The sequence below is a fragment of the Geotrypetes seraphini genome, chromosome 7 (genome assembly GCF_902459505.1).
Source record: "Geotrypetes seraphini chromosome 7, aGeoSer1.1, whole genome shotgun sequence".
NCBI lineage: Eukaryota > Metazoa > Chordata > Amphibia > Gymnophiona > Dermophiidae > Geotrypetes > Geotrypetes seraphini.
In genome coordinates, this window is record NC_047090.1 from 36,756,473 (window position 1) to 36,769,019 (window position 12,547).

General features: G+C 45.4%; 1 protein-coding gene across 4 annotated transcripts in view; it reads right to left on the reverse strand.

The window, feature by feature from the left end:
• Positions 1-12,547, reverse strand: part of TMTC2 (transmembrane O-mannosyltransferase targeting cadherins 2) — a 305,129-nt gene that overhangs the window by 29,046 nt on the left and 263,536 nt on the right. For 3 of the 4 annotated variants that reach the window (XM_033952959.1, XM_033952961.1, XM_033952960.1), the window contains exon 11: positions 1,635-1,698. In XM_033952959.1, coding sequence (XP_033808850.1) covers positions 1,635-1,698 — 64 coding nt within the window. Of the gene's footprint in view, positions 1-1,184; positions 1,322-1,634; positions 1,699-12,547 lie in introns of those variants that run through there. The other variant, XM_033952962.1, reaches the window with a different exon arrangement.

Here is a 12,547-nt window from a genome sequence, read left to right on the forward strand (position 1 = left end):
ACTGTGCCGACAATCAGACGTCTTTGGGATGCTTACTTGAACTGATGAACCATGAGAAGTTGTAATATGATGGTTCATTACAAAAAAATAATTCTGACAAAGGATGACTGCCTTCTTGAATGTCAGGTAAATTCATCAAGCAATGGGTGCAACAATTAAAAGGCTTCATAAGCTGGTGATAGCAATCGGCACATATGCAGAATAAAGCCATTCCCTCCCGCCGCCATCAAGCAACACCTCCCCCCCAGCAGCGAGAGGGATGCCCACTCCCTCCTGCCACTGCCATTAAGCAACCACCCACAACACCCTCCCCAGCAGCAGGAGGGATGCCCACTCCCTCCTGCCACTGCCGTTGTGCCCCCAATGTCCCCCCCTTACCTTGTTTACAAAAGCTAGCCAGAGGGATGCCTACTCCCACCGGCCATCAGGCCCGCCTCTTCAAAATGGTGGGCTTTCCCCTACCCAGTGCATCCTGGGATGTGCTGGGGCGGAGCCTAAAGCTCTGATTGGCCCAGGTTAATTAAGACCCCTCCCACAGGGCCAATCAGAGTCTTAGGCCCATCCCCGATGCATCCTAGGATGCACCGGGGAGGGGTAGGCCAGCTGGCTGAAGAAAGAAAGCCGGCCTTCATAAACAAGGTAAGGGGGGGCGTTAATTTAAAGGTACAGACCTAAAAAAATGGAATGCTGTCTGAACAAACACCTGATTAACACATAGAGCCATTAAAGAAACACCAAAGCAAGCCCTTGTATTTTATAAAATGTAGTGAATCAAAGGCATTGAATTGTACCATAGAATCACAAGTAGGCATTCAATTAACTGGCCCTCTCAACCAAATTGCCAGCCAAAAGAGAAATTTGTCTCCCATGCTCTTCAGACAACCTCTAAGCAACCCCCTTCCCTCCCTCCCTCCAGCCCCTGAAGCAGTTAGCAGCCACAAATCTCCCACCCTCACTGAAGGAATAGCAACAGCCAGTGAACAGAAGAAGTGCAGCCGGTGAACAGAAACGCCGTAAACAAGTTGTTTCCAGCCAGGGCCTTTCAACACGGCAGAAGAAAAGGCCTGCTAGAGCTGGAAGCAACCTGTTTACGGCGCTTCTTCTGTACACCACCTGCTGCTACTCCTTCGGTGAGGGAGGAGGGTTGTCAGGATCAGCTGGTGCTGCTGCATCAGGGCCTAGGAGGGGGTTGTCAGGATCAGCTGCCGCTGCTACTTTGAAGCCAAGGGAGGGTGTGTTGTCTGGATTAGCTGCCAGTGCTGCCTCAGACCCAGAGGAAGGGAAGGGGAGATTGTCAGGACCGGCTCTGCTGCTTCAGGAGCTGGAGGGAGGTAAGAAGAAGGGGTGTTGATACAGTATTTTTTTTTTACAGAAACTCTCAAGCAACCAGAAACTACAGTTATCCAGCATCCACCAATCTCCATGAGGGCCGGATAGCTGAGAGTCTACTGTACCTATGTTTATTAATACAATATGCCTGGGCCATAAGTGCAAGAGAAATGGATACTTTTAAGTTTGAACAATGGCAACTAGTCTGAGACATACTATTCATATAGCCACAACATGAGTTTTATAACACTTAGAATTCAGTAATTATTTCATTTGTACTGCTGTCTCATTGCGCAGGTACTTACGTTAGGTCTTAGCCCAGCTGCTCTTTTGTAATACATTTCAGCTGCTTCATTCAAGCTGGCCTGCCTATAAAGAGGAATAAAACAGAAGTTTCTTAGTTTACTTGCAAAGGGTTCATATGGCATTATGGATATTATGACAAGTGTTCTATTTTATTTTGTGCTCAAATGCAGAATTTCATTTCATATTGAAGCAGAACTGGGAAACGTATGGTGCTTGATAGTTTAGGGCAGGGGTCTCAAAGTCCCTCCTTGAGGGCTGTAATCCAGTCGGGTTTTCAGGATTTCCCCAATGAATATGCATGAGATCTATGTGCATGCACTGCTTTCAATGCATATTCATTGGGGAAATCCTGAAAACCCGACTGGATTGCGGCCCTTAAGGAAGGACTTTGAGACCCCTGGTTTAGAGTCTATTCAAATTTTCAGGCTCTCCCTAATGCAGTGGTTCCTAACCCTGTCCTGAAGGACCACCAGCCAGAGATTTGCATATAACAGAAGTGACAGGAATGCAAATCTGCCCCATGCATATTCATTATGGCTATCCTGAAAACATGACTGGCTGGTGGTCCTCCAGGACAGGGTTGGGAACCATTGCCCTAATGTATGAGAGAGATTTGCATGCAAGCAAGGCAGAGTGCATACAAATCTCTTATGACGGGGGTGGACAACTTCTATCTGAGGGCCACAACCCAGTTGTGTTTTCAAGATTTCCCACTATTAAGGTCACATCTGTTTCCTTATGCATGTTAGTCTATGGACGTGTTAGCATGTAGCGCGTGCTAATTTGATTATACTAACCAGTGGAATTAACCCCCTCTTTTACTAAGATGTGCTAATCAAATTAGCACGCGCTACATGCTAACGCGTCCAAAGACTAACATGCACATGTTAATGTTTAGCGTGCGCTAAATTGATTAACACACGTTAATCGGTTAGCACACCTTAGTAAAAGAGGGTCTAAGTATGGAAAGATTGATACTTTTATAGGTTTTTAACAGAAAAGGTTTCTATGGAAAGAAAAAAAGTTTTCCAGTTTTTGCACAGGGATAAAGCACAGTTACTTACCGTAACAGGTGTTATCCAGGGACAGCAGGCAGATATTCTTAACGTATGGGTGACGTCACCGACGGAGCCCCAGTACGGACACTTTTTACTAGAAAGTTCTAGTTGGCTGCACCGCGCATGCGCGAGTGCCTTCCCGCCCGACGGAGGAGTGCGTGGTCCCCAGTTAAGATAAGCCAGCTAGGAAGCCAACCCGGGGAGGTGGGTGGGACGTAAGAATATCTGCCTGCTGTCCCTGGATAACACCTGTTACGGTAAGTAACTGTGCTTTATCCCAGGTCAAGCAGACAGCATATTCTTAACGTATGGGTGACCTCCAAGCTAACAGAGAGGGAGGAGGGATGGTTGGCCATTAGGAAAATAAATTGTGTAATACAGATTGGCCGAAGTGCCCATCCCGTCTGGAGAAGGTATCCAGACAGTAGTGAGTAGTGAATGTGTGAACTGAGGACCAAGTGGCAGCCTTGCAGATTTCCTCGATGGGCGTGGAATGGAGGAAAGCCACAGAAGCAGCCATAGCTCTGACCCTGTGGGCCGTGACAGCACCTTCCAGTGAGAGACCGGCCCGAGCATAACAGAACGCAATGCAGGCAGCAAGCCAGTTGGACAGCGTTCGTTTGGAGACAGGACGACCTAGACGGTTAGGGTCGAAGGACAAAAAGAGCTGAGGAGACGAGCGGTGAGCCCTGGTACGGTCAAGGTAGTAAGCAAGGGCACGCTTACAGTCCAGCGTGTGCAATGCCTGTTCCCCAGGATGAGAATGGGGTTTAGGGAAAAAGACAGGCAACACAATGGACTGGTTAAGATGAAAGTCCGAGACCACCTTGGGAAGGAACTTAGGATGGGTATGCAGAACCACCTTGTCATGGTGAAAAACAGTGAAAGGTGGGTCGGCAACCAGTGCATGCAGCTCACTAACCCTCCTGGCAGAGGTGATGGCAATGAGGAAAAGCACCTTCCATGTAAGAAATTTGAGTGAAGTTGTGGCAAGAGGCTCAAACGGAGGTTTCATGAGGGCTGATAGAACCACATTCAGGTCCCAGACGACTGGAGGAGGCTTCAGAGGTGGTTTGACATTGAAGAGGCCTCTCATGAACCGGGAAATCAGGGGATGAGCCGTAAGAGGTTTTCCAAGGATAGGCTCATGAAACGCAGTGATGGCACTGAGGTGGACTCTGATTGAGGTCGACTTGAGGCCAGCGTCGGAGAGAGAAAGCAAATAGTCCAGTACAGTTTCCACCGCCAATGAGGTGGGATCGTGATGATGAAGTAGACACCAAGAGGAGAACCGGGTCCACTTCTGATGGTAACATTGGAGGGTGGCCGGTTTCCTGGAGGCATCCAAAATACGACGGACAGGCTGAGACAGATTCTCTGGAGAGGTCAGCCCGAGAGAAACCAAGCTGTCAGGTGGAGCGAGGACAGATTGGGATGTAGTAGAGACTGATGCTGCTGTGTAAGTAGAGTAGGAAATACAAGAAGAGGAATGGGCTCCCTGGAGCTGAGCTGGAGCAGGAGGGAGAACCAGTGTTGGCGAGGCCACCGAGGAGCGATGAGAATCATGGTGGCTCTGTCCCTGCGGAGTTTGGACAATCAGAGGTAGTGGAGGAAAGGCATAGAGGAACCGATCCGTCCAGTCGAGCAGGAATGCATCCGGGGCCAGACGGTGAGGAGAGAAGAGTCTGGAACAGAAATGGGGCAGCTGATGGTTGTGAGGAGCTGCAAAGAGGTCCACCTGCGGAGTGCCCCAGTGAGCAAAGATGGAGCGGAGCGTGGGAGGATCCAGAGTCCACTCGTGAGGTTGAAGGATGCAGCTGAGATTGTCGGCCAGGGAGTTCTTTTCGCCCTGGATATAGACAGCCTTGAGGAAGAGACTGTGGGCCGTGGCCCAGGTCCAGATGCGGATGGCCTCCTGACAAAGGAGGGGAGATCCGGTGCCGCCTTGTTTGTTTATGTAGTACATGGCGACTTGGTTGTCTGTGCACAGAAGAAGGACCTGAGGGTAGAGAAGGTGCTGGAAGGCTTTGAGAGCATAGAACATGGCTCTGAGTTCCAGGAAATTGATGTGATGTTGACGCTCCTGAGGGGTCCAGAGTCCCTGGGTGCGAAGATCTCCCAGGTGAGCTCCCCACACATAAGGGGAGGCATCCATGGTTATGATCATGGAGTGAGGGGGTAGATGAAAGAGTAGACTCCTGGAAAGATTGGAGGAGTTCAACCACCATTGAAGAGATTGCTGAAGAGACGATGTCACAGAGATAGGATGAGAAAGAGGATCGGTGGTCTGTGACCATTGGTTGGCTAGAGTCCACTGAGGTGTCCTGAGGTGGAGTCGCGCCAGAGGAAGTACATGGACCGTCGAGGCCATGTGGCCCAGAAGGATCATCATCTGCCGAGCTGGAATGGAGTGATGAAGGAGCACCTGACGGCAGAGGTGGAGCAGGGTTCGATGGCGGTCGGAGGGGAGAAATGCCCTCATTAGAGTGGTGTCGAGAACTGCTCCAATGAACTGAAGTCGCTGTGTGGGAAGCAGATGCGACTTGGGGTAGTTGATCTCGAAACCCAGGAGAAGGAGGAACGAGATGGTGTGTTGAGTGGCTTGTAGCACAAGCGGAGACGTAGGTGCTTTCACCAGCCAATCGTCTAAGTAGGGGAACACCTGAAGGTCGTGAGACCTGAGGAAGGCCGCCACCACAATAAGGCACTTGGTGAACACTCTGGGTGATGAGGCGAGGCCAAAGGGTAGCACTTTGTACTGATAGTGATGGTGCTGTATCTGGAACCGTAGATAGCGAAGTGAAGTCGGATGGATTGGGATGTGAGTGTAGGCCTCCTTGAGGTCTAGGAAGCATAGCCAGTCGTGGTGAGAGAGAAGAGGGTAAAGTGTGGCCAGGGAGAGCATTCTGAACTTCTCTTTGACCAGACACTTGTTGAGATCCCTGAGATCGAGGATGGGACGAAGGTCTCCTGTTTTTTTGGGAACCAGGAAGTAGCGGGAGTAGAATCCCTGACCCCTTTGGTCCGGAGGTACCTCTTCGATGGCATTGAGAAGAAGGAGGGATTGGACCTCCCTCAGGAGGAGGGGGGTTTGGGAGGAGTGAGAAGCAGACTCTACGGGAGGATGGTCTGGTGGAAGAGTCTGGAAGTTGATAGAGTAGCCGTGGCGAATGATGTTGAGGACCCACTGGTCCGAAGTGATGACCTCCCAACGGCTGAGGAAAAGTTGAAGACGTTCTCCGATAGGTTGAGGGAGAGGGAGCGACGGGGGGAGACTGGCTATGCTCTGGAGAAAGGAGTCAAAAGGGTTGAGACGGTTTTGATGAAGGAAGAGGCTTGGCAGGTTGAGTCTGTGGGCGAGCCTGAGGCTGATGCTGGTGGCGAGGACGGCGAGACTGTTGTTGAGGCGGGTTGAGAGGTCTGGCCGAGAACCTGCGTTGGTAAGAAGACTGTGGCCTGAAGGGGCGAGCAGGTGGAGTCTTCTTTTTAGGTTTGATCAGAGTGTCCCACCTGGTCTCATGTGCTGAGAGCTTCTGGGTGGTCGAGTCCAGGGATTCTCCGAAGAGTTCATCACCCAGACAAGGTGCGTTAGCCAGGCGGTCCTGGTGGTTAATGTCTAGGTCAGAGACCTAGCCACCGCCATGGCAGATGCGCGAGAGGTCAGTTCAAACGAGTCGTAGATAGAGCGAACCATGAATTTCCTGAGTTGGAGGAGGCTGGAAATTTGTTGCTGGAAAAGAGGGACCTTACGTTCAGGAAGATATTTCTGTAAGGAGGAGAGCTGTTGCACCAGATGCTTCATATAGAAGGAGAAGTGGAAGGTGTAGTTGTTGGCTCTATTGGCTAGCATGGCATTTTGGAAAAGGCGCTTACCAAATTTATCCATAGTTTTTCCCTCTCTGCCAGGAGGGGTGGAGGCATATACACTGGAACCCTGAGATTTTTTCAGAGTAGATTCCACCAGGAGGGATTCGTGGGGCAATTGGGGTTTGTCAAACCCTGGGATTGGAATAACCCGGTACAAGCTATCCAATTTGCGAGGGGCCCTGGGAACCATGAATACCGCGCATTCAACCGCCTGCTGCACTAGTCGCTAACGCCTCCATTGATGAGGCATTAGTTTTTTGGTGCGCCGCGGGGGGTTAGCGCATGATGAAATGTCCGACGCGCTAACCCCCGTAGCGCACCTTGATAAAAGGAGCCCTAAATGTTTGTGGCCTTGCCCAGCTGGCGGGTCCCTGCCTAGCCACAACTGTGAACCAAAAAGTAAAAAAAAAAAAAACACCCTAATGTTTTTTTGTGACATCTTCCACAGAACTTGGCCGATTCTTATGAAATTTAATGTCATACGATCCACAGTGCCCATTGCTCGGATCTTGCGTAGCAGCACATCAAAGCCGTTTTTCTTCTAACCCTTCTGTGGGAACCCTTTCGACAATCTTTTACTGCCGTAACCTTTTGGCAGTATCAAGTTCTTTATCAGAATTCGGTCGTCTGCAGTGAAAACCATTTTGATATAGACGGTTTACAATGCATTTTCACAAGGTCGTGCTATGGGTACAGTGGGAAATATTTACGTCAACTTTCCTCGGGATACGACACACTGAATTTCATAAGAATTGGCCGAGTTCTGTGGCAGATGTGACAAAAAACATCAGGGTGTGTGGTTTTGTGGTTCAGTGTTGACACAATTACAGTAATCACTATGAGCCAATATTATCATCTGATCAGTCTAAAAGACATTTGGTCACTTAGCTCCAATTCTTCTTAATTTCCATAGCAGTTTAAATGCTTTTCTCTAATCATTCCTCCGCTGTTTATCTTTAAGCTTCAATTCCTCAAAATTCAGTGAAATGTTCTTATGATAAAGCAGACTACTGTGAAATAAAATGACATGTCTTAGACTAGCATAAGAACTCTCAGACTTAGAGACAGGATGACATTTACAGCACTGAAAGAAAAATTTAAAAAAATGTCCGGCATTGCATCTGACAGCAGAATACCAGAACCCACACAGACATTGATCACAGAAAAGCAGGGCTCAACTTTCCAACTCAGAATCTACTAAGTACGAGTAGACATGCTGGTTTCTGGCCCGACTTTTCAAGAAAAATGTAAAAGATCATCATATCTCATGGAACTCCTATCCTATTAAGCTCTGTCATATATTCAAATATTTACATCACGTATTCAAGCTTTCCCCGGGCTGCAATTGCCTGTCCTCCTGGTAAAAGTCTGTGTGAATAAATATCTAGGTAACTTTTTTTTTTTTTCCTTTAACAAGGAGGTTCCACCAAAAACAAGAGGATCTATGATAGTTTGCTTGTATGTATTTCAAAACTTTAACTGGTTTGGCTCCAAACTATGGGGTCCTTTTACTAAGGCGCACTAACTGATTTAGTGTATGCTAATCTTTAGCATGCGCTAAATCAGTTATTGCACCTTAGTAAAAGGGCCCCTATCTTTTATACTATTTTGATCTTGCTGGTCTTACTAGACGTACCCGTAGATTTCATTTGTTTACCTTTCCTACATTGAAAGGTTGTGTTTATAAGAGGTTCCTGGATAGGACTCTTTCATTTCAAGCTGGTAAACTGAATGACTGGTGAAGTGAATCTATTTTAAGAACGTAAGAATTGCCGCTGCTAGATCAGACCAATGGTCCATCGTGCCCAACAGTCCACTCACACAGCGGCCCTTAGGTCAAAGACCAGAGCCCTGAGTCTAGCCTTACCTGCGTATGTTATGGTTCAGCAGGAACTTGTCCAACTTTGTCTTGAATCCCTGGAGGGTGTTTTCCCCTATAACAGCCTCCAGAAGAGCGTTCCAGTTTTCTACCACTCTCTGGATGAAGAAGAACTTCCTTACATTTGTATGGAATTTATCCCCTTTTAACTTTAAAGAGTGCCCCCTCGTTCTCTCTACCTTGGAGAGGGAGAACAACCTGTCTTTATCTACTAAATTTATTCCCTTCATTATCTTGAATGTTTCGATCATGTCCCCTCTCAGTCTCCTCTTTTCAAGGGAGAAGAGGCCCAGTTTCTCTAAACTCTTACTGTACGGCAACTCCTCCAGCCCCTTAACCATTTTAGTCACTCTTCGCTGGACCCTCTCGAGTAATACCGTGTCGTTCTTCATGTATGGCAACCAGTGCTGGATGCAGTATTCCAGGTGGGGGCGTACCATGGCCTGGTACAGCAGCATGATAACCTTCTCCGATCTGTTTGTGATCTCCTTCTTAATCATTCCCCTTTTTGCCACCGCCGCACATTGCACAGATGGCTTCATTGATTTGTCGACCAGCACTCCCAAAGTCTCTTTCCTGGGGGGTCTCTCCAAGTACTGCACTGGACATCCTGTATTTGTGTATAAGATTTTTCTTACCGACATGCATCACCTTACACTTATCCACATTAAACCTCATTTGCCATGTCAAGGCCATTTCTCGAGCATGTTTATGTCACATTGCAGATCTTCTGCGTCCTCACTACTTTGAATAACTTTGTATCGGCCACAAATTTAATCACCTCGCTCGTCGTACCAATTTCCAGGTCGTTTACAAATATGTTGAAAAGCACGGGTCCAAGTTTTGAAAGCTTTTGTCCTACCAGTCTTTCAGAAGAACAGTAAAGACCTATCTTTTTGATAAATTTGTTTAACTTTATAATTATGCTGCTGTGTTTCAACTGCTGTTTGCTCATGCTCTTCTTCTTATGTACTCTAGTTCTTAATTACTTGTGAACCGAGTCGAGCTCCGTTGGGAGATGACTCGGTATATAAATCGAAGATTAGATAAGCTATTTGTAACTTCACAGTCTGTCCGCTGTCTCTATTACTGTGAACCGCTTTGAACTGCTTATGGCATTGTGGTATATAAAAATAAAGTTATTATTATTAAATTACTATATTGATTTTTTTTAAATCAGAAACTCCTGGATCACACCAGATATATCCGACAGTTCCTTCCGTGTCATGTGTCCACTAGAAAATGGGAAGGGTGGCAGGATACTTTATGCAGTACTAAATATCACCTGTAGATAATATTTTCATCACTTTGAAATTCATCTATATCTAAGATTCTAATGATTCTGGTGTTCATCTGTAAATCTTCAGTACTGTGCGAGTTAAAATTTAGGCCTCTCTTCATTAATTATGAGCAGAATTTAATAAATCGCTGAGGTCAATTCTTTTATGGGCTCTGTGCAAGAACATTTCTTCAAAAGAAATTATTTTACCATTAATAATCCTCAGTTCTTTCTTGTCAGCAAAATGTTTTGCATGAATGGAAACAGATCCATTCTGTTTATTCAACTTATATTCCAATACGTTGCCTTTCTCAAATAAATGCAAGACATATTTCACACTTTTATCCTTTCACCTCTTCGTGGAATTATGGTACTGCAGTAGAACATTAATCAGCCTAAAATTAATTTCCATTTCACCCCAATCCCTCTCCAATATGCCGTGTAACATCAGAGCAGCAATATTCTAGTAAAGGCGTAAGATTCTTTAAATCACAATATAGTATTTGGAAGGGCTGTGGCTCACTGGTTGAGCTGTTGCCTCTGCACCCAGAGGTTGTGAAATCAAATCTTGGTGCTGCTCCTTATGACCCAGGGCAGAGCCCACTGCTTTGAAGGTCAGCTTTGAAATGCCTAAACAACAAAGAGCAGTACACAAGTCCCCATTCCCTTGCATCAAGCCCAGTATCTTGTTTCCAACAGTGGCCAACCCAGGTCCCAAGTACCTGTTAGAAACCCAAAGAGTAGCAACATTCCAGAGCTGAGCTTGTGATGTCATAATGCCTCATTCCACCAATGCCTAAGAGACAACCTCATCAGTGATGCCACAATGCCTTGATGGTCCTATACTCAGCTCACATAAGAACATATGAATTGCCACACTGAGACAGACTGAAGGTGCGGCTCCATTGGTTGAGCAGCTGCCTCTGCACCCTGAGGTTGTAAGATCAAATCCCGTTCCTTATGACCCTGGGCAAAGCCCACCGCTTTGAATATCAGCTTTGACATGCCTAAGCAACAAAAAGTGGTATACAAGTCCCCATTCCCTTTTGGATATCCTCCTAAAGAAGTGGTATGTGAAACGGGACCCCGTTAAAGAGGGACGTTAAGCTAAGTGCTGTTTAAAATATATATATATATATATATATATATATATATATAAATCTTTATTAATTTTCAAATGTTAACAGTGCAATACAATAAATTTAAACGTAAACACTACACAACGCACTTTAAATAAACAAATAATTCAATAAACAATCTTTTTCTCCCCCCTCCCCATAAATAATAAAATAAGGGTTTTTTTTGTTTAAAATGTATTTTTTACACACATGCTTCTGTCTTTGTTCTATAAACGAAATTCAAGTATTTTTGGATTAAAGACGGAAGTTTATTGAGCCAGTGAATGATAGCTAGTAAAACTGAAACAAGATCTGAATGCATATGGACTTCTGAGGCTTTTTCCTCCTAATTTTTGTATGGTATTTGTTGATCTCATTATTTGTGATTCTTTAGTGTGTGCATAGGTCTGAATGTTTTTGGCAAGCTGTAGGGTTGCAACCAGATTCTGTTGTTGATTATTCAATCTCTAGACAACCTTTAGCAATTACCATACTGTATCCAGTTAAATTGAGATACAAAATACAAATGTATAATATTAAAAACAGCACACCATTTGTAATGCTCCTTCCCTCACAGAGAACATTCGCTCAATTTCTAAATGGTTAGGGCCCAAATCCTTAAACATAAGAACATAAGAAATGCCTGCACCGACTCCTCCCAATCCTCGAGCCACCAGTTCCCCGGGAGTGGGGAGCCAGCCGGAAGTCGGCGTGAGCTCTCCCCCAGAGGCTGCAGGGAACGGTGAGATGAACATCGACTCAGGCTCACAAGGATTGCAACAGAGCCTGAGTGTATTTGAGGATACAACAACGCTGGGATCAACTCCAATACAGGAGGGACGGAGAGGAGAGGTTCCTGTAGCTGGTGAGCCTAATATACAACTATTAAACTTGCAAACTATTGACCTTGTAAAGCCCCAAGAAGTCACAATGGGAGCTTTGTGGGATTTGATTGCCAATCTGACTAGAACAGTAAATAGTAACCATCTTCAAATAGAGGGGAAAATAAAAACTCAAGAGAAAGAAGTTCTTCAGATAAAACAAGACTTGGGAGAATCAAAATTAGATATCCAGTGCATTAAAGATCAACTTAAATCTTCCAAGATTCTTCAGGACACCTTAATTAAGGATAATATAAATTTAAGAAGGAAGATTGAGACATTTGAAAATTTCTCCAGGAATAATAACTTAAGATTGATTAATTTTCCACAAATTTCAACAGTGACTCCAAGAGAAATGTTAAAAAGGTATTTGCTGGAGATATTGGAAGTATCGGAAGATTCATTGCCTCCTTTCACCCAGGTCTATTATTTGCCTAATAAAAATAAGGATCTTCAAGAAAAAACGCAGGGACCAATTGATGTATCTGCTTTACTTGAACTATCTGATAAAGAAATAGCAATACCTGCTACATTGATTGTTACCCTGGCTATTACGCTAGATAAGAATTGGCTTTTGAGATTATTCTTTAAAAATAAAGAGAAAAAGTTTCTTGATTTAAAGATTCAGATGTTCCCAGATTTGGCAAGAGATACACAAAGACGTAGAAAAGAGTTTTTATTATTAAAACCTGGTGTTTTGGCTCTTGGGGGAACTTTCTATCTTCGACATCCTTGCAAGTGTATAGTTCAATATAACTCTCAAAAATATGTTTTCTTTGAACCAAATCAGTTAACAGCCCTTCTCTCCATGTCTCCCCTGGAAAAGGGGA